The following is a 27946-nucleotide window of genomic DNA, read 5'->3' on the forward strand; positions in this document are numbered from 1 at the left end:
CTTTCTCAACTTGATAAAGACGATCTACAAAAAACCTACAGCTAACATCATACCTAGTGGTGAGAAACTCGAAGATTTCCTGCTAAGATCAGAAATGAGGCAAGGATGTCCCATCTCACTGCTGTTTTTCAACATCATACTGAAAACCTAGCTAATATGATAAGACAAGAAAAGGAAATAAAAATATACAGATTGAGAAGGAAGAAATAAAACTTTCTGTGATCAAACAATTTTTTGTTTTTTTAGAGCAATAAACACCTTTATTACATGAGCTAAGATAGGAGGGAAGAGGATTTATTTGCCTTTCCGGGCCTTGATTTTCCTCAGATAGAACTCCAGCTCCTTTCCCTCTAGCACATAACCATCTGGTCTGCCACACTGGCCTGGTCTTGAAGCGATGCATGCAAGAAACTTGCCCTGCTGGAACTGCTCCTCTAGAAGACTGCTGATTTTGGCATTCTTTTTCCTTTCATCATATTTCTTCTGAATTTTTATTTTGATCATTTTTTGTTTAAAATCTATTCCTCCTCAGGAGTCAGCCTGGCCCCCTTCTTGCGGCCCAGGGGCAGTGTATAGTGAGACTCGTACCACTGTTGGTACATGTGCTGTCAATGAGCACAATGCAGTTCTTCACCAGGGTCTTAGTATGGACCAGTTCGTTGTTGGATGCATTATAGACAACATCAGTGATCCTTGTCTTGCGTGTACAACACTCTGAGCCCCAGGAGAAGCTCCCCACGTCCAGCCTCAGGGCCCGGTACTTCTTGTCACCTCCTCACACCCAGACTGTGTGTATGCGGCGGGGGCCACTCTTGGTGTTGGCAGCGGGGTGTCCCAGCTCATACTTCCACTTCTGTGGTAGGGCTTTCTCTTGCCCCCAGTCTTGCAGCCCTTGTGCCAGTTGTCCTGAGAAATGCCTCCATGTGGAAGTGGGGTCAGGAGCCTGACCCAGGGAGCCTGGGACCAGCCCACCAGCCCAGCACCCCACCTCATGCTCAGCTCTCCAAGGTTGGCTACCCCATGATCAAACAAACTTTGATCATCTATGTAGAAAATCTGAAAGAATCAACATTAAAAAAAACACAAAAATCTCCTGGAACTAATAAGTGATCCTGGTTGCAGGATACAAGGTTGCAGGATACAAGATGGATATTCAAAAGTCAATTGTTTCTTACAATGAAAAAGTGGAATTTGAAATTAAAAATATAGTATCATTGTGGAATCTAAAATATGGCACAAATGAACTTATCTATGAAACAGAAACAGATTCACAGACATAGAGAACAGACTTGTGGTTGCCAAGGGGGGAGGGGTGTGGGGGAGGGATGGAGTGGGAGTTCTGGGTTAGCAGCTGCAAACTAGTATTTATAGAATGGATAAACAACAAAGTCTTACTTTATAGCACAGGGCACTATATTCAACATCCTGTGATAAACCATAATGAAAAAGAATATAAAAAAGAATGTATGTATATGTATAACTGAATCACTTTGCCATACAGCAGAAATTAACACAACATTGTAAATCAACTATAGTTCAATAAAAAGAAAAGAAAAAATCTAGTATCATTTACATTAGCACCCCCAAAAATGAAATAGGTATGAATCTAACAAAATATGTACGAGACTTATATGAGAAAAATCTACAAAACTCTTACGAAAGAAATCAAAGAAGAACTAAATAAATGGAAAGATACTCCATATTCATGGATAGGAAGATACAATACTGTAACAATGTCAGTTCTTCCAAACTTGATTGTGATTCAACACAATCCCAATAAAAATCCCAACAAATTAATTTATAGACTTTAATAAACTGATTCTAAAGTTTCTATGGAAGGCTAAAAGACCCTGTTTGCACCTTGATTTGTCTGCTGAAAATGTGAACTAGTAAAAATGAAGTAACTGGGAAAAAAATAGCCAACACAATATTGAAGGAAGAGAACAACTACCCAACTTCAAGATTTACTATAAAGCTACAGTCATCAAGACAGTGTGGTATTGGTGGAAGAATAGACAAATAGAGTAACAGAACAGAGTAGAAAGCCCAGAAATAGACCCACATAAATGTAGTCAACTGATCTTTGACAAAGGAGTGAAGACAATACAATGGAGAAAAGAGAGTCTTTTCAACAAATGGTGCTGGAACAGCTGGACATCACATGCAAAATAAATGAATCTAGGGACTTCCTTCGTGGCGCAGTGGTTAAGAATCCACCTGCCAATGCAGGGGACACAGGTTCGATCCCTGGTCCAGGAAGATCCCACATGCTGCAGAGCAACTAAGCCCGTGCGCCACAACTACCGAGTCTGTGCTCTAGAGCCCACGAGCCACAACTACTGAGCCCACGCACCACAACAACTGAAGCCCACGCACCTAGAGCCCATGCTCCACAACAAGAGAAGCCACCACAATGAGAAGCCCACGCACTGCAACGAAGAGTAGCCCCTGCTCGCTGCAACTAGAGAAAGCCTGCACACAGCAATGAAGACCCAACGCAGCCAAAAATAAAATTAAATTTTAAAAAAATATTTTAAAAAATGAATCTAGACACAGACTTTACACCCTCCACAAAAATTTACTCAAAATGGATCGCAGACCTAAATGTAAAACAACAAAGCTATAAAACTCCTAGAGGATAACACAGGAGACAAACTAGATGACCTTGGATATGGCAATGACTTATAAGAGACAACACTAAAGTTATGATCCATGAAATAAATAATGGATAATAATTTCATTTTAATTAATATTAAAAACCTCTGCTCTGCAAAAGACACTGTCAGAATGGGAAGACAGGCCACAGACAGGGAGAGAATATTTGCAAAAGACATATTGATAAAGGATTGTTATCCAAAATATACAAAGAATTCTTAAAAGTCAACAATAGGAAACTAACAATCCAACTTAAAAATGGGCCAAAGACCTGAATAGACAATTTGCCAAAGAAGATATACAGATGGTAAACATGCATATGAAAAGATGTTCCACATCATGTCATAGGGAAATGCAAATTAAAGCAACAATGAGATACCACTACACACCTATTAGATTGGTCAAAATCCAGAACACTGACAACACCAAATGCTGGTGAGGATGTAGAGCAACAGGAGTTCTCATTCATTGGTGGTGAAAATGCAAAATGATGCAGTCACTTTGGAAGACTGGCAGCTTCTTACGAAACTAAACATACTCTTAGCATATAATTCAGCTATCATGCTCTTTAGTATTTACACAAATGAGTTGAAAATTTATGTCCACACGAAAACATGCACATGAATGTTTATAGCAGACTTATTCATAATTACCAAAACTTGGAAGCAATCAAGATGTCCTTCAGTAGGTGAATGAATAAAAAAAACTGTGGTATATCCAAACTATGGAATATTATTCAGCACTAAAAAAAAAAAGAACTATCAAGCTGTGAAAAGACATGGAGGATCCTTAAAAGTATATTACTAAGAGACTTCCCTGGTGGTCCAGTGGGTAAGACTCTGCACTCCCAACGCAGAGGGCCTGCGTTCGATCCCTGGTTGGGGAACTAGATCCCACACGCATGCCGCAACGAAGATCCCGCATGCCGCAACTAAGACCCAGAGCAACCAAAATAAATAATTTTTTTTTTCTAAAAGTATATTACTAAGTGAAAGAAGCCAATCTTAAAAGGCTGCATACTGTATTATTCTGTAGGGGAGGAAAACTTTTCCTTTCTTCCCTTCTAGGTTTCGTGGCTGGTTTAATAATTAGACATAAGACAGATTAACAGGAGAAAAATTTAATTTGTACATATGAGTGCTTGAAGAAATGTGAGACTCAAAGAAGTGACCAAAGCAGGCTGCTTCTTAACCTTTTAGACAAAGAAACAATTACTTGTGAAGATTTGACAAAACAAGGGGGTTTGGACTTGGGGTAGCAAATTAATGAAAAGTAACAAAATTTGTTTATAGAGCCTTCTCAGCTTTGAATTCCCTATCTCTGACAATAAGGATGATTTCTTGGGGTGGTCTATTCTGCTCTCCAATTCCAATTATATGACATTCTAAAAAAGGCAAAACTATGGAAACAGTAAAAAGATTAGTGGTTACAGGGGTTAGGAGGGGAGGGTAGGAGGGATGAATAGGCTGAACATAGAGGATATTCAGGGCAGTGAAATTATTCTGTATGATAATATAATGATGGATACATGTCATTCTACATTTATCAAAACCCATACAATGTACAACACCAAGAATGAACACTAATGAAACTGTGGACTTTGGGTGATAATGATGTAAGATTCATCGATTGTCACAAATGTACCACTTTGGTGTAGAATGTTGAAAGTGGATGAGGCTGTCCTGTGTGGGGACAGAGGGTTTACAGGAACTTGGTGCATTTTCTGCTCGATTTTGGTGTGAACCTAAAACTCCTCTAAAAAATAAAGCCTGTTTAAAAGGAAAAAAACCCACAATGAGACATCATCTCACACCCATTGGAATGGCTACTATCAAAACAAAACAAAACAGAAGACAAGTGTTGACAAGGATGTGGAGAAATTAGAACTCTTGTGCATTGTTGGTGGGAAAGTAAAACAGCACAACACTATGGAAAATGGTATGGCAGTTCCTCAAAAACTAAAAATAGAATTACCATATTGATTTGGCAATCCTACTGCTGTATATCAAAAATAATTGAAAGCAGAATCTCAAAGAGATATTTGCATACCCATGTTCAAAATAGCAGCATTATTCACTATAGCCAAGGGGTGGAAGCAACCCAAGTGTTCATTGAATGGATGGATAAATAAAATACAATGTATACATACCATGGAATATTATTCAGCCTTTAAAAAGGAAGGAAATCATATCACATGCTACAACATGGGTGAAGCTTAAAGACATTGTGCTAAGTGAAATAAGCCAGTCGCAAAAAGACAAATACTGTGTGATGCCTCTCACTTGTGTGAGATATCTAGAGTAGTCAAATTCATAGGCACAGAAAGTAGAATGGTAGTTGCCAGGGGCTGGCAGGGAGGAGAAAATGGGGAGTTACTCTTTAATGGTATAGCGCTTCAGTTTTGCAAGATGAAAAATTCTAGAGATCAGTTGCACAACGATGTGAATATACTGTACTTCACACTACTAAACAGTACACTTAAAAATCATCAAGAGGGACTTCCCTGGTGGTCCAGTGGTAAAGAATCTGCCTTACAATGCAGGGGACGCAGCTTCGATCCCTGGTCAGGGAACTAAGATCCCACATGCCGCTGGGCAGCTAAGCCCGCGTGCCACGACTACTGAGCTTGCGCGCCTCAACTAGAAAGCCTGCAGGCCGCAAACCACAGAGCCCACACGCCCTGGAGCCTGCGTGCCACAACTAGGGAAGAGAAAACCCATACGCCACAACTAAAGAGAAGCCTGCGCACCAAAACGAAGTGCCCATGTGCCGCAACTAAGTCCTGATGCAGCCAAAAATAATAAATTAAATAAATAAATAAATTTTAAAAAAAAATCATTAAGATGGGGAATCCCCTGGCAGTCCCATGATTAGGACTCCACACTTTCACTGCCGAGGGCGTAGGTTCAATTCCTGGTGGGGGAACTAAGATCCCACAGCTGCACGGCATGGCCAAAAAAAATAAAAAATAAAAAAAAATGATATATTTTTAAAAATCATTAAGATGGTAAATTTTATGTTTTTTTACCATGACTAAAAACTAAATAAAGTAAAATTTTAATAACGTAAATTAAAGAAGCTAATTATTTTTTAGTGGATCAAAGACCTAAATATAAGAGCTAAAACCATAAAACTCTTAGAACAAAACATTGGGGAAAAGCTTCACAACTTTGGATTTGGCAATGATTTCTTGGATGTGACACCAAAAGCACAGTCAGCTAAGGAAAAACTATATAAATAGAACTACTTAAAAATTAAAAAGTTTTTTTCATCAATAGACAAAATCAACAGAGTAAAGAGGCAAATCATGGAATGGGAGAAAATATTTTAAAATTATATATATCTGATAATGGATTAACATTCAGAATATATAAGGAACTCCTACAAATCAATGACAAAAAAACAAACAACCTGATTTTTAAATAGACAAAGAACTTGAATATACATTTCTCCAAAGAAGATATACAAATAAGCAGAGAAATTGGAACTATTGTGCTTTGCTGGTGGGAATGTATGCAACTGCTGTGGAAAATGGTATGGCAGTTCTTCAAAAAATTAAATGTAGAATTACCGTTATGACCCAACAATTCTACTTCTGGGTATATACACAAAAGAAATGAAAGCAGGGACTTGAGCAGATATTGTACACCAATGTTCATAGCAGCATTACTCCCAATAGCCAAAAGGTGGAAAAAACCCAAATGTCCATCAGGTTTGAATAAATATGCAAACTGTAGCATATACATACAATGGAATATTATTCAGCCTCAAAAACAAGAAAATTCTGACATTCACTGCAACATGGATGAACCTTGAGGACATTATGCTCAGTGAAATAAGCCAGACACAAAAGGACAAATATTGTATAATTCCACTTACATGAGGTACCTAGAATAGCCAAATTCATAGATACAGAAGGTAGGACAATGATTCCCAGGGGCTGGGGAAGGGGAGAATGATGAGTTAGTGTTTAATGGGTACAGAGTTTCAGTTTGGGATGAAGAAAAGTTCTGGAGATGGATGGTGGCGATGATTGCATAAGAATGTGAATGTACTTAGTACCACAAAACTGTACACTTAAAAATGGTTACAGTGGTAAAATTTTATGTTATGTATATTTTACCACAATAAAAAAAGACATCCAACATTATAATTTCATTTAGTGAAATAAAACTATATACATATCTTTCATTTTAAACAGGTTATGGAAACAGTGGTAACTTACCTAACTCATAAAATGAATCAGGAAATTTAGAAAGTTTAAATCATGAGAAATTTAACCCTGGTCATGTACAAACCAGAATATTGTGTTTACATTATTTTTATATGGTAAACTACTTTTCCAAGACTCTCAATCATGCCCAAAGCTCTTTTATCTTGGAATTAAAGCTTCTTCTTATCTTTTAACAAAGGCTATTATGCACATAGACTTTTGAGTGTCTACACACATAAAAAACACAGTTGAATAACTTTGTTTTAGACAACTTTTACTATTTATTTGGACTAGATAGTTCTAGAGTGTGCACATAACAACTGAATGTCTTGTTTTGTTTTGTATTTTGTTTTAATGGTATTCTTTAAGTTTACTGAGAGAATAAGAGAGAGGAACAGAAAAAGTGAGAAGCAGCTGGCTTTAGACCAATCTGAAATTGTTATTTTAAAAGACTACTTATGTTTCCTCTGCAAGGGAAGGGAAGAACTTTAGAAACAGAAAAACAGAAGAAACCACATTACAGCTGGTTTAGAGAGTAACTTGGGCCTTTGACAAATTTCTCAAGCCTTACAATTAGAAAGCCCACATTTACTAATCCCTGAGGTATGGAAATGGAGGCATGGAGTTCATCCTACATTAAATAAAATGATCTCTCTTTTCAACAAACAAGACAATCTCTTCATGAGAGTTTGTTTTTTGCTCGAAGGTGTCTCTTAAATGAACAATCTTTTCAATGTCAAAAGCCCCCCAAAGTGGCCACTGCAATTCCAAATTGTCACTGGTGAAATTGTAGCAGTCAGAAAGCTAAGTACAAGTTGGTGGTTTTGTGGTGAGAAAGCATTCAGCAGGTTAAGTGTTTGACCAGGAAGAAGCCCTTTTTTAAAAGAGCCCATGGAACCGAATGGTCCATAAGGATGGTTCATGTGTAACTTTATTTCTCTGAAGCTTGGCCAAAGGCCAACCAGCACCCATCAGAGCCAGATACAACCTCCTAACTCTAGGCAAACTAAGCTAAACAAAATAGTTCTCAGGGATACAAGGACAAGATCAAGGAAGAAATCTTTACAAGGTTTTGAAATGATGACCCAAGACAAAGAATGCCCAACTAGAGAATGAACTTATCAGGGTTATGCCCATCTCTCCCACAGAATTTTCATTCTCAAGAAGTAGCAAATGCTGTTGGGGCTTCCCTGGTGGCGCAGTGGTTGAGAATCTGCCTGCCAATGCAGGGGACACGGGTTCGAGCCCTGGTCTGGGAGGATCCCACATGCCGCGGAGCAACTAGGCCCGTGAGCCACAATTACTGAGCCTGTGCGTCTGGAGAGGCCGTGATAATGAGAGGCCCCGCGCACCGCGATGAAGAGTGGCCCCCACTTGCCACAACTAGAGAAAGCCCTCGCACAGAAACAAAGACCCAACGCAGCCATAAATAAATAAAATAGTGTTTAAGTAAATAAAAATAAAAATAAAAAGCCAGTTTGTATATCACCTGCTCTTAAAAAAAAAAAAAAAAAAAAGAAGTAGCAAATGCTGGAGAGGATGTGGAGAAAAGGAAACACTTGTGCATTGTTGGTGGGAATGTAAGTTGGTGCACCCACTACAGAAAACATGATGGAGGTTCCTCAGAAAATTAAAAATAGAACTACCATATGATCCAGCAATCCCACTTCTAGGTGTTCATCCGAAGCAAACAAGATCACTATCTTAAAAAGATATCTGCACCCCCATGTTTATTGCAGCATTATTTACAGTAAATCCAGGACATGGTAACAAACTATGTGTCCCATCAACAGATGAATGGATAAAGAAAATGTGATATACACACACACCTTATAATTTCTCGAATGCCATTTTGGAATGGGAAATTAATAAAACCCTGGGTTACAACATTATAATACTTACTAGAAAAGTCACTCTAAGGTGGCAGAGGGCCCAAGGGGACAAAACTGGAGTCAGAGTGCCCTGTGATGGAGCTAATATTGGCCAATGAGCAGTGATGATCTCATTGTTATGATGCCCTCATAGTTATTATCACGATAAATCATTGCATTAGCTGAATTCTGACAGTGTGGGCTCCATTAAATATCAGAGTGATCTGAGATGCTCTGGTCTTTAACCGTCTCTTGGCCAGGGCCTTGTTTGGGAGCTCTTGTTTATGAACACCCTACTGTATGTGCCAGGCACTGTGCTGAAAGGTGGCAGAATATGCCATCCCAAATATGCCATCCCAAATATGCCACTTTGGCATAAGAATTATTGAGCTAAAGGCTCTTGAAGAAATAGCAGGTACGTGAAGGGTACTCTGACCTCCGCTTTTCTTCCTGAAAACAGGAGACAAAATTTGTGAAAGATGCTCTCTCTGTACCAGGAGGAAAGATTCTTATCACCAGAGATGGGAAGTTGAGACCAAGAGAAATCTGCACAAACAGACCTTATTAAAATAACTCATCTTTAGTCTCCCCATTTTTTCTTTTTTGGCCGTGCCACATGGCATGCAGGATCTTAGTTTCCCAACCAGGGATCAAACCCTTGCCCCCTGCAGTGGAAGTGTGGAGTCTTAACCACTGGACCACCAGGGAAGTCCCTCCCCATATATTTTAGTTACTTTTCCACAATTGTCTCTCTTTGTCCAGCCTACTATATAAACACTTAGGCCTGGCCACTTCTCTGGATCTTTGTTTTTCCTGTGGGGACTCCCATGTAAAGATCTATATGCTCTTCTTCTATTAATCTGTCCTAGGTCAATTTAATTCTTGGAACCAGCCAGAGATTCTAAGAGGACAGAGGTAAAGTTTTGCCTCCCTACTGTGCCAAGGTCTCCATTTATGTCTCACAGTCCCATGAGATACTGCTTTCATCCCCATTCTCTAGATGGTGAGACTGAGACCCAAAGCAATCGAGGACATTCCTAAGGTCACATAGCCAGTAAGTGGTAGAGCTTAGATGGACACCTGAGTCTATCTGAATCCCCAGCTTTTCTACCACAATGTACAGAGGAATGAGTCACAGATGGCTTCCAAGAAGAAGAGACACTGGCCTGGCCCGGTCCTTGAATAATCAGAATAAGTTTATCAAACCCTGTAGGGGTAAGGGAGAGAATGCAGTGTTGAGCACATCAAGATTGTATGATAGGGTTGCAACCCAGGGTTCAGGGAGAGAGTGGTGGGGAACGAGGCTGCTGCACGCAAAGGCCAGCTCTTGAAGGGCCCTAAGTACCAGGCCTTAACCTGGAACTTATCCTGTTGGGGGGGCCTCCTGGTTGTCCTAAGTGGGGGGTGAAATGGTCAGACTTGGTGTTTGAAGACTATCTGGGGACAGCATGGAGGCTAGATTGGGACAGCAGTTCTCAACATCAGTGCACATCAGAATCATTCTGGGCTCCCTTTAAAAAACACCTGGAACCACACTCAAAAGTCTGATTCAGGGACTTCCCTCGTGGCACAGTGGTTGAGAATCTGCCTGCCAATGCAGGGGACACGGGTTCAATCCCTACTCCGGGAAGATGCCACATGCCGCGGAGCAACTAAGCCCGTGTGCCACAACTACTGAGCCTGTGCTCTAGAGCCCGTGAGTCACAACTACTGAGCCCGCGTGACACAACTATTGAAGCCCACCCACCTAGAGCCCATGCTCTGCAACAAGAGAAGCCACCGCAATGAGAAGCCGGCGCACCACAAGGAAGAGTAGCCCCCGCTCGCTGCAACTAGAGAAAGCCCGTGCGCAGCAATGAAGATCCAACACAGCCAAAAATAAATAAATTAAATAAATTTTTTTAAAAAATCTCATTCAGCAGGGCTGGAGAGGGGCCCAGGATCTGCATTTTAACAAGTTTTCCAAGGGATTCTGATGCAGGTGGTCACATGAAGAAACACTAGTAATACAGAGGGAGAAAAGCAAGGAAACTAAGAACAAGGTTGTTGCCAGAGACAAATGATAAGTCCTTGAACCTCAACTGTGGCAAGGAAAATGGAAACAGCCTAACTACTATGGCAGGAGAGTGTCTTTATAATGTTACCACTTTTTTTCCCCTAGTAATTCACTCCGACCCCGTTTCAAATAGCTAGTCCATTCTGTGCTCATTGCTCCTCAGGGGTGGAATGTGACAGGGCAGAAAATAAGAGTCTTTTCGGTGTGATACGTTGGACTTGTTTCAAATAACACAGGAGCTGGGGTGGGGGGAAGAAGGTAAAATTTATAGATAAATCAAAATTGGCCATGAGTTGATTATTGTGGAAGCTGGGTGATGACTGCAAGGGGACTCATTATAGAATTCTGTCTACATTTGTCTATTTAAAAAATTTTTATTTTAAAAAGATTTTTTTTAAGTATTTCTGGATTTGGTTTCAACAAGGACTCAGGGCAAAGGAGAGAAGTGTCAGCCACAGCTGAAAAGGATTTTTTTAAATTAATTAATTAATTTATATTTGACTGCATTGGGTCTTCGTTTCTGTGCGCAGGCTTTTCTCTAGTTGCGGTGAGCGGGAGATACTCTTTGTTGTGGTGCATGCGCTTCTCATGGCAGTGGCTTCTCTTGTTACGGAGCATGGGCTCTAGGCACACGGGCTTCAGTAGTTGTGGCACACGGGCTCAGTAGTTGTGGCTCGTGGGCTCTAGAGTGCAGGCTCAGTAGTTGTGGCGCATGGGCTTAGTTGCTCTGCAGCATGTGGAATCTTCCTGGACCAGGGATCAAACCTGTGTCCCCTGCATTGGCAGGCGGATTCTTAACCACTGCACCACCAGGGAAGTCCCTGAAAAGTTTTAAGAAACTTCAAGAGAAAGAGGAGAGGAGAGGAGAGGAAGAATTGGTCCAGGGTGAAGAGGTTCCACTGACAGGAAACTTCTGCTTCTGGGAGAGAGAACTCATCTGATTAGTGTACTTGGGAAGAACATGGTACATGCTCTGCTCAGCTCTGCCCTTCTTCCTCTTAGGATCTGCCACATCCACCACCCCTCCAGGGGCTCTGGAAGGGAGGTCCACTCATTCTAGCACTGCCATGACTGGGGGCTGGGGGTTCAGTTGCCCACATCGAGCAAATGCTCTTCCCTGGTCCTTGTCAGTAATAAGGTAATATTCAGCCTCCACCTGCCTCTCCTTTGCTTCATTTTCCAGTATGTAGAGAACTCTAGTCAAGAAGACAGTGCCATTGGGACTTCCCTGGTGGCGCAGTGGTTAAGACTCCACACTCCCAATGCAGAGGGCCCAGGTTCGATCCCTGGTCAGGGGGACTAGATCCCACATGCATGCCACAACTAAGGAGCCTACCTGCTGCAATTAAGGAGCCTGCAAGCTGCAACTAAGGAGCCGGTGAGCCGCAACTAAGGAGCCCACCTGCCACAACTAAGAGCCGGTGCAACTAACTAAATAAATAAATAAATATTTAAAAAAAAGAAGACAGTGCTATCTACTGGGGCTTCCTCCAGATACCCCAAAAGGAGGACTTCAGTGGTCTGGAGAAATGGAAGTGTTACTGAGTCCAAGTTCACTCTGCTCGCCGCACGACAGACGACAGGCCAATAATCGGGAGACAAGGTGTTGAGGCAAGGAGTACGACTTTATTCGGAAAGCCGGCAGACTGAGAAGATGGCCAACTAAATTCTCCAAAAAACTATCTTATCGGGGTTTGAATGCCCGTTTCTTTTACAGAACGGGGCAGGGGTGCGGGGGGTGGGGCGGGGGGAGGAGATGAGGAAGTATAGTAAAAAGGCCGTACGTTTTGTAAATATCCCCTGGAATGGCCAGCCTCCGGGAGGGGATGTGTTAATTTCTTCTTACTTGCAGCCATCCACAGGTGGACAGGGTGAGGATGCTTCCCTGAACAAAGGCACTTTAGTTTAACATTCAGGCAGAGGGGCAGGGTTCCCCGAGGCATTATTAGGCCATTATGTATAGACAGTATCCTTTTAGTGAAAAAAAGCAGCGGAAAGCAAAGGTTAAAGTAAAAGAAACAGATCCAACATGTAGTCAGATTTGGCTCTCCCCTATCACAGAAGTAAAGAAGAGGAGGATGGAGGGAAGCAATGAGAGCACAGAGAGAGGCCAGAGGAAGGAGCAAAGAATCCAAAATAGAGGGGAAGGTTGTCCTGAGAAACAGAAAAACCGGGCATGGAGATGGCTCTGGGGCACATCTAGGCAAAAAGAACCTTAGGTAACCTCACCAAGATTCTCACGAGGCAGGAAGAGAGCTGGGGTCTCTAGTAGACATGTGAGTGAGAACAGCCAGTTCTCAGCAGCAGCCACTGGGGACAAATGACATCTCCATGAACGCCTGTGTGGATGGATGACCTTGAGAACTAGATACACCTGTACACACACACACTCACTCTCACTCTCTCTCTCACATACACATACACACTCACTCACAGCTGAGTACTAGATAAGACTCCAGGGCCTTAAACACAACCCCAGGGAAAGGGTAAAACCCTCAATTAGCTGTGTGAGGCCTATAGTGCCCAACCTCACCTGTGCAGATGGGACACTATGCTGATCTGGTAATCTGGTTTGCATCACCCTTATAGTTTCCACTTCCCTCCTCACCACTCAAGCAGTTAGTTCTGTAACTGTTGCCTTGCAGTAGGAGTAAAGTAGATCACAGAGTGGAAGGTAGGAGAACTTGCAAACCATCCTGGATGCTGTGTTTCAAAAGCCCAAGCTCTTACAGCCTTGACAGTCGAGGCCAGTGGCCTTCAAACTTTTGCTTCATGCCCCCGAAAAAACAGTTTTAAAAACTACACACCCTCTCATTCAGGACCAGCTACATAAACTGGAGTGCCTGGTACAAAATGAGAATGTGAGCCCCTTGCTCAAACATTATTAAGAATTTCAAAGGACTTCCCTGGCGGTCCAGTGGTTAAGACTCTGTGCTTCGGGCTTCCCTGGTGGCACAGTGGTTGAGAATCTGCCTGCCAATGCAGGGGACATGGGTTCGAGCCCTGGTCTGGGAAGATCCCACATGCCGCGGAGCAACTGGGCCCGTGAGCCACAACTACTGAGCCTGCGCGTCTGGAGCCTGTGCTCCGCAACAAGAGAGGCCACGATAGTGAGAGGCCCGCGCAGCGCGATGAAGAGAGGCCCCCGCTCGCCGCAACTGGAGAGGGCCCTCGCACAGAAACGAAGACCCAACACAGCCAAAAATAAAATAAAATAAATAAATAATTAAAAAAAAAAAAAAAAAAGACTCTGTGCTTCCACCGCAGGGGTCACAGGGTCGATCCTCCATGCTGCACAGCACGGCCAAAAAAAAAGAGAGAGAGAGAGAATTTCAAGAAGGTGATGGCAGAAAGTTAAGCCAAGCTCAGAGCCCTTCCGAATAAGGGACCCTGAGTGGGTGTGCAGGTTGTACATCCGTGAAGCTGGCCTTGCTCTCACACATTTTAGGGTTAGCATGTTAAAAAAATATATAAATGTAAGCAGTTGCAAGAGATGTGATTTTAGTACCTTGCATACATGCTTTAAAAATATTTTCTTCCAGTTCTCAGAGCAGCATAATAAGTTAATTAAATGTATGAGAAAGGTCTGTCATGACTATTCATCAATACTGAATGGATAAACAAACTGTGGTACTTCCATACAATGGAATACCACTCGGTATTAAGAAGGAATGAGCTATGGATACACACTACAAAATGGATAAATTGCAAAATAATTATGCTGAGGGAAAGAAGTCAGGCAAAACAGAGTGCATACTGTATGAAAATGTAGACCATTCATGAGACAGAAAGCAGATCAGTGGTTTGCCTGGGGAGAGGGGAAGGAGTGGGAAGTAAAGATTACAGTCAGGTGGAGCCATGTGGCTGAAATCTCCCCAACAGAATGTGAGTGAAAGTGATGTATAGTCATTACTAGGTATTGCTCATAAAAACAGCCCAGGCAACCCTCGCTCTATCTTCTTTACCATCCTCTCGTTGAATGGAGAGAACCTGGATGAGGGCGGAGCCACAAGACAGAGAGGGAGTGGACCCCTGAATGACTGCATGAAGCAAAGTCCCCTTCATCCAGCATTGATTTGTGACATGAACAAGAACTAAACTATTATGGTATTAACCCCCTGACATGTTGGGGTCAGTTGTTACAGCAGTTAGCCAACCCTGACTAATACAGAGTCCAATGTAATCTCCCTGCCACGAGATAGCTGGCTGGTTCCCTCAAAGTAAGGCTCCACCTGGGGGCTCAGGCTGGTTCCCTGAGGCTTGCAAATTGGGTTCAGCACAAAGAGTAGGCCAGCTGTGGAAGGGAGCAGTCCATAATACTGGGCCAGTTTTCTCATAAACCCATAGAGCAAGTCCTGAGATGGCTAGGGAAGGAGACTGCCTGATAGCCACAGAAGGAGCCAAACTGCCCACCAGGCTCTTAAGAAGTTCTTCTGTAGTGAGACCCTTTGGTGAACGTTCATCTGGTACACTAATAACCCTATGCTCTGAAGACATTCTGGGCAGTCTATCCACATTTACCTTCCTCAAAACTTCTTGTCACTAAGCCTTCAGTCTGGTTCCTTCCAAGTCCCTGACCAACAGACTAAACCATTATCCAACGGCTAGGAATCAGTGCCTCTTTACTTTGGGGCCTTTGGGCACACTTCCCTTTTCCAGGTCCCTCAGGCCTTCTCGGAGGAAGATTGGAAGACCCCGACAATCCATTTCTGGACGGAGCCAACATAATGTGCAAAGCCGTTTATAAACAGGGCTTTAGATTATTCTTACTTAGTCAACCCATCACAAACAACTCTCCAGGGGACCATGAACATCAATAGAAGGAGAGGAATGTAAACAACTTGCTCAGGCAACCTGCTTGTGCCTTTAGGGCCTGCTGGACCCAGGCCATATATGTCGCTTCTTCTTCATGATGGAGTACCGCTAGCCACCCCTAATTCTGTGACTAGGTAGATTAGATAACATGGTAGCTCAGGTCACGTGGTCACCTGCTACGCCATGGTCAGGCATCCAATTTCCACACACCCCGGAAGCAAGCCAGGAGATGTTTCTCGGAAGGAAAACAACTGTTGAACGAGGTCGTAACTTTGCTCCAAAAGCCAATGCCCGAATATAAGGGCCAAAGGCAGAACTACCTACTTTGCAGCCTGATCCAGTAAGAAAACCTTCTCTCCTTGTATGGTCCCCCTTAAAGTTGATAGCTTTCAAGTGACCCAGTAATAGGTAAAAATAATATACCTAAATATGGTATATTTTATACCCAAGTAAAGAAGCCCACCAAGTACAGTACCGCTTTCTTAGTGGTCAGGAGTGTGATGTTCAGCAGCTTGTCCTTTATTTGGTGCAGAATATCAAAACACACCCCAGAACCCTAGATAGTTCACTGAGTAGATAGGCCCCTATATATTCGTGGGATTTATTATCTGCCCGCTGGCACACACATCATGCTTACCAAATCATCTAGGGTATCTGCTACTTCCTGTTCTCAAGGTCCTTCAGGATATTGTCATCAGCATCACAGTAGATTAGCCTGATATCCACTGAAATGGTGATTTGGTCAAAAATTCCTGTAAACTGAGTGTGTCCAGAGAGTGACATATCCCTGAAGCAAGACAGTAAAGGTCTACTGCTGCCCCTGCCAGAGGAACACAAACTTTTCCTGAGGTTTGGTATAGAATAAATAGCATTGACTAGGGTCTTCCCTGGTGGTCCAGTGGTTAAGACTCCATGCTCCCAATGCAGGGTGCCCAGGTTCAACCCCTGGTCAGGGAACTAGATCCCACATGCTGCAACAAAGATCCCACACGTAGCAACGAAGATCCCACGTGCCGCAGCTAAGACCTGGCACAGCCATATAAACAAGTAAATATTTTTTTTTAAAAAGCATTGATCAGACCTATAATTGTGGGCCAACAATTGCACTGGTCTCCTCCAAGAACGACCACTCTGAGAAAGTCCCTCAGTTGGGTTCCCTACCAGAATGAGTTTATCATAATGCTCGGTCATGATTTAAGACCATCTATCCTCTCTGGCTTTGTTTTTTGTTTTTTTTTTACTATTGCTTTTATAAATTTATTTATTTTATTTATTTATTTTTGGCTGCATTGGGTCTTCGTTGCAGCACGCGGGCTTTCTCTAGTTGCGGCGAGCGGGGGCTACTCTTTGTTGCGGTGCACGGGCTTCTCATTGAAGTGTCTTCTCTTGTTGCGGAGCATGGGCTCTAGGCGCAAGGGCTTCAGTAGTTGTAGCACGCGGGCACAGTAGTTGTGGCTTGTGGGCTCTAGAGCACAGGCTCAGTAGTTGTGGTGCATGGGCTTAGTTGCTCCACAGCATGTGGGATCTTCCCGGACCAGGGTTCGAACCCGTGTCCCCTGCATTGGCAGGCGGATTCTTAACCACTGTGCCACCAGGGAAGCCCTATCTTCTCTGTTGATGTATGAATGGATAAAGAAAATGTGATATAGACAGATAGATAGATGGATAGATAGATAGATCTTCTCTGTTGATGTATGAATGGATAAAGAAAATGTGATATAGATGGATAGATATCTGTATATATGTATATGTATATAAAGGAATATATAAATATCTACAATATATATAGGAATATATATGAGGAATATACAAAAAGTATATATATATAAAATATAAATATAAAGGAATATTATTCAGCCTTAAAAAAGAAGGAAATCCTGCCATTTGCAACAACACGGATGAAACTAGAGGACATTTTAAGTGAAACAAGCCAGTCGCAAAAAGATAAATATTGCATGAGCTCACTTATATGTGGAATATTAAAAAAAAAAAAAAGGTAAACTCATAATAACAGAGAGTAGAATAGTGGCTACCAGAGGCTGAGATGTAGGGAAAAGGGGAAGGTTTTTTTAAGTAGAATGGTGGTTGCAAAGGGCTGAAGGGACAGGAGAATGGGGAGTTATTATTTAATGAGTACAAAGTTTCAGTTTTACAAGAAGAAAAGTGTTCTGGAGATAGACGGTGGTGATGGTTGCACAACAATATGAATGTACTTAATACCAATGAACTGTACACTTAGAAATGGTTAAGACAATAAGTTTTATGTTACACAAATTTTACCACAATGAAAATAAATGAATGGGAAAGAATACCATCTATTCTCTGTTCTGGCCAAACTGAAGAGGTAATGTTGATATAGTGGGAATCACCCTGAATCTTTCAAATCTTTGATGGTGGCGCTAATCCCTGTAATGAGATGGAAGTATTATTTTTTCATTTGGCAGTTAGGGAGAGCTCCAGGGCCTTCCATTTAGCCCTTCCTCTCAAAATAGTCCTTGTGGGCTTCCCTGGTGGTGCAGTGGTTGAGAATCTGCCTGCCAATGCAGGGGACACGGGTTCGAGCCCTGGTCTGGGAAGATCCCACATGCCACGGAGCAACTAAGCCTGTGAGCCACAACTACTGAGCCTGCGCGTCTGGAGCTTGTGCTCCGCGACAAGAGAGGCCCGCGCACCGCGATGAAGAGTGGCCCCAGCTCACCGCAACTAGAGAAAGCCCTCGCACAGAAATGAAGACCTAACACAGCCAAAAATAAAATAAATAAATAATAATTTAAAAAAAAAATAGTCCTTGCTCCCTTGGGTTGGGCCAATGTCAGAATTCTGCCCTTGTTGATGGGTCAACAGCAACTCTACATATAACCACCATATGGTTTCAGGCCACCACTGGCCCTGGCATGAGACAAGTTGCACTCAAAACTATTTTAAAAAATTTGTACTATACGCATGTCATATATTCAAAAAAGAAAGGGAGGGAAAATATCCCAATTTTAACTGTTAAATACATAATCATTACATTTTTTTAATGTTCCTTTGCGTACCACTCAAAATCCTCTCGCGCACATACCACTGTTTTGGAAACACTGACCTAGTACGTGCCCCAGTCATCTCATCTTTATCACACTTGTAATTGTGTATTTAAGTGTCCACTCTCCCCAACAGACTGAGAAGGTGTGTCTCGCTGTCCCAAGCACCAAACGCTGGACTCCCCGTGGACCATACACTGAAAATAAGAATCTAGACAATCCCTTTGTCCCTTTCAGCTCAGGCTGTCCACGAGCCCATGAGTTCTGGCTGGCTGATGTTGAGCAACCATTTCGCCTTTTGCAGCCTCGGTTTTCTCCGCTGCAAAATAGGTACGAGGACTCAGGTCATGGCTGTGAAAGTAGCGTAGCACTATAGAAATTACGAATTCACTCATCCATTTAACAGTTATTAAGCGCCCAGGGCCGTGCAGCACGATTACTACAGCGCACACCCTCCCCTCGCGCAGGTCTCATCCCTTGGATCCTGGGATGGGGAGGGCGTTTCCTCAGCAGGTTCACTCTTCCGCGGAACTCCGGGTGGTGACCTTACTCAAAATGGCGCAGGCAGCCTCGGGGGCTAGTGCGGCGGCGCGGACTCCGCGTGCCCTCTGACCTGCTGGCAGCGGCGGAGGGGGAGCCGGGCGCCGCCATATTGGCTGTTGTCCTGCAAGGGGAGCGGCGGCGGCGGCGGCGGCGGCGGAGGCGGAGGCGGAGGCGGAGGCGGCGGCGCGAGTGAAGCGAGGGAGCGGCGCGAGCAGCAGCATGACTCGGAGGCGGAGCAGGCCGAGTGGCGGCGCGGGCCGGCGCGAGCGGGCGCGGGCCGCGGGGCCGCAGAAGCCCCAGGCGCCGGAGCCCCCGCCGCCGCCGAGCCTGGAAGCAGGAGCGGGTGCAGGGCCCCCGGAGGCGCCGGCGGAGCCCTACCGCGACGGCCCCAGGGAGGAGGACGACCCCAATCTGGCTCCCGGTCCCCAGGTAGGAGCGAGCGAGGCGAGTCTGGCTGCTCGGGCTCTTTCACCTCCCCGGAGCGGGGCCGGGACGGGTTTGGGGATGGACCATCCTCCCCCGGCTGGGGCCAGAGCCTTACCCCCTGGGCCAGGGCTGAGGCTTTCTCCCCCAAGGCGGGAGTGGAGTCTGGATCCTTTGGTCCAAAGCCGAGGCACGGCACGTCCTGTTCTCCTGAGACCAGGCTTCCTGCCCTCTCCCGCCGCCTCCGGGAAACGTTCTGGTCGCACACCCACACTGGGACCGCGCACCAATCTTGAGGCCACAGCTTAGCTCTGTGCCCTTTACCTCCCCTGGGCCCACCTGCTTCCCCACCCACCCACAGGCCACCTCGGGGCGCTGGGGCCTGGAAGGCTGCAACCTCTTCCCTCTCCCCCCGGGAGCGGCTCCACCCCTTCCCCTCGCTGCCCCCTCAGCAGCTGTGCCCCCAGCATATGTCTCCCGGGGCCTCCCTCCTCTCCTTGCCCAGCAGAGCAGTTGCAGCAGTCAGGCTGCCCAGAAGACTATTTGGTGGGGGCTCCTGCACCGAGGTGGAAACCCAGCAAAACCTGCTCTTTCTCCCCTGTATACCCCCGACCTACAAGGCGGCCCACCCAGACCCTCAGATCCCTGGGTTTGGCGAATCCTGCTGAGAGTGAGCAGTAGGAGGACTCTCCAAAGCTTCCAGTTTGCCACCTGGGAGAAGGTCACTTTGATTTGAGCAAAGGAGATAATAGGAGGTACCCTGCCGATGTTCACTGCGAAGCTGGGGTGGCATGAGCCACAGTTGCTCTGGGAGGGTTATGGCACCTGGGGCTGGGTGGCTCGCCCTAAGCTTGCTCTGACAAAAGAGTTTTGAGTTGGTTTTTTGGATGAGCCTGCCAAGGAAGGCAGGCTCCTGCAGGAGTCTTGGAGGGTCGGATGCAGCGCCGGATGAGGATGAGGCGTGGCAGAAGATGCGTTTGGCTCTGCAGACACTGCATCGGGCAGCAGGGGACTCTGGGAGGCTGGTGCAGCCAGAAGGCATGGCTCTTGACAGCTTTCTAGTAGAATCTCTGGAATTGTGCATGTGAGTGGGGATGCTGTTTGGGGTACCATTCCCAGAAAGCCTTCCCTGACCTCCCCAGTTGCGTGAGGTGCCCCCTCTGTCCCACAGCCCCGTGTGCTCCCTTCCGGTAGCACTCCCCATTCTACAATGAGATAGTCTGTTGATGTGTCTGTGCCCCGCCCCCCCTAACTTTGAACTCCACTGGGGCACAGATCATGCCATCTATCCCTGATCCTCCACACCTAGCCCTGGGCCTTGCTGACACAGAGTAGGAATAATTAGGTGAATGAGAGAGAATGAATCCGTTGAGAACCTGTACTTATTGTAACCCAGTTTTGATACTGGTCTCCTTTGTGTCTCAGATCACAATCAGATTTTTAATTAATGAAGATGTCACCACTTATTGAGTGTCAGAAGCCCCACCTTCATCCCCACCCCTACCCTGGGCTGAGACTGGTTCCAAAGGATTTGACTCCTCAGGTTGGACCCCACCCTTGCCTGGTCTGACGTCCCACCCTGAAGCTGCTTTCCCCTCTAGCCTTCTCTTTCCCTTCTCTGGGCCCCCTGGGAGTGCTGTTCTCCAGAATGGGATAGTGGGGGAGGAGAGAACCAGGGAGTTGTCTTCTTTCTTTCCCATTCAGGGTCCCCTGCCACTTAACCAGCCTATAGTATTCATGGCCAGAAAGTTTGGTTGATGGCTTAACCAGTTAGTTTTTATATAGGACACAACTTTAACATGTAGGTTCCTACCTACTCCACTGCTTGACCTGCCAATTCATTCATTTATTCATGCTAGGCACTTTACATACCTTGCCACTACCCCTGTGTTCTCCTCAGCATTTAGCACAAAGTGATGAGTTAGCTATTGGTGTAATTATTGGTCTGCTTTTGCTGTGTAAACTCTGAGAGTGCAGGAACCAAGTCAGTCACCATTGTACCCCTATGCCTGGTGGTTAACAAATTTTAATGAATGAACTGAAGGATATAAATACTATTAACCCCATTTTTCAGATGAAGAAACAGAAACTCAGAGAAGCTAAACATTTGCCCAAATAACTCCTACTATAGGTGCCCCCACTACCACCAAAAACAGGACACTCTGTGTACTGTGGGGTATTTAACAGGGCATTTTTTTACTCTAGCCTCAATAGGTGAAACAAACTGACAAACTCTCCTCTGATTGTGCCCCATTTTTGTTGGGGAAGGGGGTTCTGGGTGCCAGAAGCAGGCCTTTGTGCCTTGGTGAAAAGCACCTGCTGAAAGAATTGGGATCAGTCATTGCTCTACCCACAGGCATACCTTTGGTGAGGATCTCTGGCTCCCACCACCACTTAGAACCCTATCTTAAATACTTAGAGTGGGTAAGTAAGGTGAAATTCAGTGTCAGATGCCAAACCGAAGCCAAAGATGGCAAATGAGATCACTTTCAGTCCACATACAGGTTTAAATGCCTCAAGTCACATGTAGTTTTGTTTCTGTTTTTGTTTTGATTTGAGCCAGTATTTTTAAAAATCAAAGGTTTCCCGCAAAACTAGATTTGTGCCATCTCTTAAAATAAAATCTGGTGCTCCTGGGCCCACATTTCCAGGAGGCAGTAATCTGCAGTCTCTGAGAAGTGTCTGCCCTCTTTATCATATGAAGGACACCTGATCTGTGCCAGGCCTTGGGCCAGCTGGAAATGCAGAAGTGAATCAGCCGAGGTCCCTCCTCACAAGGGGCTCATTTGGTCTAGAGAACAAGTATATGGTAGTTTGCGGTAAGGCTAGAAGATCATTACTTACTCTGAGTTAAGGCTCATAGGCCACTCTGATTGCATCCAGTTTCCTTTGCTCATTTTCATAACCTGTACACATTTAAATGCAGGACTTTGAGCTTAATTTGAATCCCAAAAGTCCTTACTTCTAATTGATTAGGCCACTAAACTACATTGATACATTCACTAAAAACCCAAATCCTCATTTATTTCACAAGAAGACTAAAACAGTTACAGCCTTCTTAGCAAAGAAAAAACAACAAACCCAACTTACAAAGCAGTTGGAGGAGGCAGTGAGACGTAGTATTTAATGTTACAGACTTGGGGTGAGCTTCCTGCTCAGTCTCCTAGCTTTGTTGCTGTGGGCATGTTTCTTCCCTTCTTTAAGCCTCTTCCACAACTTCACCAGAGAATGTGGAGCAACCCACATAGCACCTAGTGCTCCTCACGCCAGAGCTAGAATTGGACGTGGCATGTGGCAGGGAGCCATTTGGCCATCCAAAGCCTGAGTGTTCTCACCTGCCAGCTCTGCTGGCTGTCTCTAGTTCTCTTGGACCACTCAGCTTGTAGTCCAGGTGCACACTCAGTAAACCCCCAGGAGACTTGCTAGACTGTAAACTGGCATTTATTTGGTGGGGGTTGAGCTCATCCTGCCCTTCCCATTTCTCATCTCTACAGCATCACCTGGGACTTTGCCCAGCCTAGTTTAAAGGAACTGTAGAGACCTGGCTCCCCCACTGCTCAGAGTTAAACCTGCTCCCTCATGGGACTGGAGTAAATGATCAGCCAGTATCTTTATTAAAATCATCTCATTATGTTTAATCCACTCAGCAAGTATTAACGATCTCTGTGCCAAGGCCTTTATTTGGGGCACACAGATGAATGAGATAATCCCTATACCCTGAGACTTCCCCCTTAAAATCACTGCCCACCCAGCCATTTTCATTGCAGTTAGGAAGAAATGGTACTGAGGAGAGATCCTTGTCACCTCTGGTTCTTTGTAAGCCAGTAGAGATTCACTATGTAGAAATGCCAAAAGTCTTTTTAAGATGAAGACTTACCTACTAAGATTTTAAAATTTTAAGTTTCCAGACTTCCCTGGTGGTCCAGTGGTTAAGATTCCGAGCTTCCAATGCAGGGGGCATGGGTTCATTCCTGGTCAGGGAACTAAGATCCCACATACCATGTGGTACAGCGCAAAAAAAAAAAAAAAAAAGTAATTAAAATTTTAAATTTCCTTAAAATGTCCCAGAGCTATAAGCTAAATAAATGATATCAGATGTACTATTAAGATCCTAACATCTTTACTTACTAAACCTAGAATTTTTGAGAGCATGGGCTATGTTTTAATTTATTTTTGGTGTATTTATTACGCATGGTCCTATGTGTTCAATGAATGGCTGTTAAACTAAATTATAATAAAAGAGATGTTAGGTTTCTAGCACTTTGTTCTTATCTGCCCGCACTGCTAGGCCAGGCTGGCAGTCACTCATTCATTCAGGCACATTGCACACACACCATGCCCAGCCTTCCTCTCACCTGACCTGGCGTTCATTTATTCTACCAACACTAATGGACACCTGATCTGTGCCAGGCCCTGGGCTAGCTGGGAATGCAGAAGTGAATCAGACATGGTCCCTGCCCACAGGGGCTCATGGTCTAAAGAACATGCATATAATAATTGCAGTTAGGCTAGAAGAGCATCACTTCCTCTGAGGTGAGTCAAATCCTAGATCCTAGTACACGCCTTTAGAAGTATTTCAGCCTTTTGGGGTTTTTTTTAATGTATAAAATGACAGTGATGCTGGGCTCACACTAGGGTTTAGCAAGTACTGCATGTCAAGCACTGAGCACAAGTGGTAGCTGTGATTATTATAGATGCTTTGTTCTGAGGATGCACAGACGTGCTAGCCTAGAAAAAGCTTCTCAGAGCTGAGGCTTCAAGGTCAAGTAGAAGGTCCTCCAGAGAAGGTGAGAGAAAGTGTCTAACCAAAGCAAACAGCATAGACAAAGACCCAGAGGCCAGAACTGCCCAGCTCATGGAGAGTGGTGAGAGGTCTGGCTGGAGAGTTTCGCAGGTTCTTGAAAACCAAGAGGTTTGGGCTTTATCCTGTAGGCAATGAGGAATCAATGAAAGGTTTTAAGTAGGAAAGTGAATGTGATGTGCTTCATTAAATTCTCTCTGATAGCATGGAAGTAATTCTCAGTGGGAGAGGCAGCTGTGATTGCTTGATTCTACCTCTCCCTCACCCCAGCCTAACTAATAATCAGATCCTTTGTGCTTTGCTGGACCCTATCCCAAACCTAGAGTCTTTAGGTCTGGAGCCCAGGATCTATTGTTATTAAATTGCCCCAGGTGATTCTGATGTGTGGCTGGGTCTGGGAATTGCTGAACTGAGGGTGCCATGGGGATCTTTGCGGAGGCCTAGGCTATTCTTTAAAGAATGGGGCTTCCTGGGGGAGGAGAGAGCTTTTCCATAAGCAGGAGAAGAAACAGCCTTAGTTTTTTAAAAAACAAACTTTTCCCAGTTCTCTAGTTGTTGCCCATATTCTCCAACTGCTAATCTTTCTTCGTGTATCGAAACACATGCTGCCACCTCTACTGAATGATTGGGATGCAGTGATTCATGAGACACAGGCCCTGCCCTTGAAAAGCTGTCTTCTGTGGAGAAGACAGATTTTAATAATCAGGATACACGTGATAAGCTCTCTACAAGAGACATGTAAAAAAGTGTTAGGGCATCCCAGAGCAAAGCACAGTTTATTTTGCCTGTGGACTTAGGAGAATGTAACACCCAAATTGAGCCTAAAAAGGAAGAGGCAGAGCGAACAGTATGAGTGAAGATGTGAGTGCTTATGTATTGGAGAAAGGGAATGGATATTTTGGAAAGGAGTGGTTAATGGTTCTTCGTGGCAGAATATGCAGAGCAGAGAAGGACTGAGGAGAGGCATGCTTGTGTCCCGGGAAAGGCCCAGTGTTTGCACCCTTCAGTTCTGTGCCCATGTTCCCACCCTCATCCTTCAGACTCCAGGTGGATGAACATGGTGCAGTCCTATAGGCCACCTGTCCTTTATTTCCTACCCAAGGCTCTTAGCTATCCAGATCCCTTTGTGGTTTCCCCCTCCATTCTGAAGTGAGTAGATATAGGGAAACTAAGGCAGAAAGAAGGGCCCGGAAATATTGAAGGTTCTTATTAGGAAGTTGCAGCAAGAGAATGTGGGCTGAGGGGTGGGGGGGTGGGGGTCAAAGAGACCTTGAAGTTCACCTGTCTAGTCTTCTGTCCTGTGCTTCAAGTAATAACTTTGGATTGGGCAAGTCTCACTTAGTAAGTTTCCCTGTCATTTCTTCCAGGACAGAAGAGGAAAGAAACTAACGGGTATTGAGCACCTACTGTGTGCCAGGCCCAGGCCAGGTACTTTATATAATTTATTTCCTTCTGTCCTCACAACTCTGTGAAGTATGGTTTTATTCTCATTTCATAAATGAGGAAATTGAGGCTCAAAGAAATTCAATAATAATCCAAGATCATACTGAAAATGGCAGAACTGGGATTTGAACTCACAACAGTCTGTCTCCAAAGTTCATACTCTTCCACCCATGAGAACTCTGTGTTGCCATTACAGAGTAGTCGGTAATAAGGTTTGCCCAAGGTTCCAGGTAAATAAGAAGCAGCTTAGGCCTTCCTGTTGCTGATTGCACCCAGGAGGCAGGTTTGACAGATGAACTAGCCTTGGTGGGTAGAGGGCCCCTGGGGTCAGAAAGACTCACTGCCCTATCCTTGACTCAGCTTGTACAACCAAAGAGAATTCTCCACAAAGTGGCTTTATGTTGTGAAACTACTGTCTTACCTCCTGGAAGGACCTGAGCCAACAGCCTGAGTGGGAGTTTGGGTGAAAGCTCCAGGGCACTGAGGTTGTATCAGCTCCCTAAGAATTAACTACACCTCTGATGGCCAGCAGTAGAATGGTCTGAGATTCTTAGCACTGATGCCCTCCCATTAGTGGCCTGGAGTGACGCAGCCATGTGTTTTCAACATGGTATGTCGGGAAAGGGGCTGTTTGGCTGTGTTTTAGTTTCTATCCTTTGTGTAGAGCAGCTGAGACATGAGCCAGATGGGCTTTAAGGACTCGTTCATTTATTCAATGAATGCCTACTATGTGCCGGGCCCAAGCCAAGCCTAGTTCCTGGACACACTTAAATGGCTGCAGTCTACTCCCTGCCCCCAAAGAGCTCCCATTCTACCAGGATTTGGAGTAGGCAGAGGATATGTCTATGGCACAATGTGATAAGTGCTATACTGAAATAATTCTACTCAGCCTGGTCCAGCAAAAGCTTCAACGACCTATGACCAAGATTTTAGGGGATAAGTAGGAATTTCCTGAGGAGTTAAAGCTGAAGTGCTGGGGTTTGAAGGGGCAAGGTGTATCTGAGGAACAGTATGAGTAGAACCTATGGCTCTCAGATGTTAAGCATGGAAATGGAGTATGGAGAGGTCAGCTGGGGCCGAATTATAAATGCCAGGGGCCAAAGGGTGCCATGGTAGCGAGCTCCACCGGAAAGGAGCCTAGAGATCAAAGAGGGACCAAGGTAGGAAAGAGGAGGTAAAGGAAAGAGATCCTCAAACTGGATAGGTATGTGAGAAGGCACATAATAAGCTTATATTAAGTAGAGAAGCCCAGTGTCCTAATCAGTTTTTAATTTATGTATTATTTTGTTTATTAATTATAATTGTATGTTATTTTAATATGTGTTCCTGCCTGATTCTCCAAAATGAGTATGAGGCATCCTGGGAGTTTGGGAGCATTGACAACCCCGTGCATGAACCTGCCTGGTTTATGCATGTGTTCTTAAGGCAGGAACTCTATGGTTCCCAGCACCTAGCACAATGGTTGGCACCAGGTAGGGGCCCTGAGAATGTCTGTTGAATGAGGGAAAGAATGGGTGAATGGAAGAGTGAGTGGTAATGACTGAGCTGATAAGTTTTTCTAGGCTGAGGATTAATCATTTTCTCTGCTTTTGGAAGGGAATTTTAACTGTTGTCCTCTGCCTGCCTCAGTGACAAGGAGGCTTTTGGAGTTGGGTGACTTGAGAGTAGAGTGCTCTACTGGGCCACTTCAGAATAGAATTTGGAAACTGTTGCAGGGCTGCTGGCTAGATACAGCATGTGTCTTGGGGGAATCCTCTCAAACATACACAAACTCTTGGGAGTAAAAAGAATCCATGAAAGGAATGAGAGCAGGTTTGGTTCTGGAAATTAGATCCAGCTTCAAGAGCAGTCCTTGACAGCCATCTGGCCTAGTGACACATAATTCCCAAGTTGTGGCCAGAAAGTCTGAAGTGCAAAATTTACTCATGCCCCCAGAAAGCTATCCAGATATGCCATGAACTGCTATATGGTTGTTAATAATCACTATTGCTTATAGTGCACCCAGTGGGTGACAGGCACTGTTAGATGCTTTACATCAGCAGTTCTCAAAGTGTTTGGTCTTGGGACCCTTTTACATTCCTAAAAAATTTTGAGGACCCGAAA

At 44.4% G+C, this 27946-nt stretch overlaps 1 protein-coding gene, 1 long non-coding RNA gene and 1 pseudogene across 7 annotated transcripts in view; 1 reads left to right on the forward strand and 2 right to left on the reverse strand.

Moving 5' to 3' along the window:
• Positions 1-273: 273 nt before the first annotated feature.
• LOC309656749 (small ribosomal subunit protein eS8 pseudogene) lies at positions 274-8041 on the reverse strand (annotated as a pseudogene). Its single transcript has one exon. The product of its transcript is annotated as a small ribosomal subunit protein eS8 pseudogene (transcript).
• A 1664-nt stretch (positions 8042-9705) lies between these two features.
• On the reverse strand, positions 9706-18016 carry LOC309656764. Its single transcript, XR_014261499.1, has 2 exons — positions 14058-18016; positions 9706-13736 (listed from the first exon to the last, which is right to left on the reverse strand). It is a non-coding gene; the product is annotated as an uncharacterized lncRNA (long non-coding RNA).
• Positions 18017-19256: 1240 nt separating this feature from the next.
• FAM193B (family with sequence similarity 193 member B) overlaps positions 19257-27946 on the forward strand; it is a 31502-nt gene continuing 22812 nt past the window's right edge. For 2 of the 5 annotated variants that reach the window (XM_082453457.1, XM_082453460.1), the window contains exon 1: positions 19257-19605. In XM_082453457.1, the coding sequence (XP_082309583.1) occupies positions 19396-19605 (210 nt within the window). In that variant the 5' untranslated portion in view covers positions 19257-19395. The remainder of the gene's footprint in view (positions 19606-27946) is intronic. The other 3 variants (XM_082453456.1, XM_082453458.1, XM_082453459.1) reach the window with 2 other exon arrangements.

This window comes from Balaenoptera physalus (genome assembly GCF_965194825.1).
Source record: "Balaenoptera physalus genome assembly, chromosome: 3".
NCBI lineage: Eukaryota > Metazoa > Chordata > Mammalia > Artiodactyla > Balaenopteridae > Balaenoptera > Balaenoptera physalus.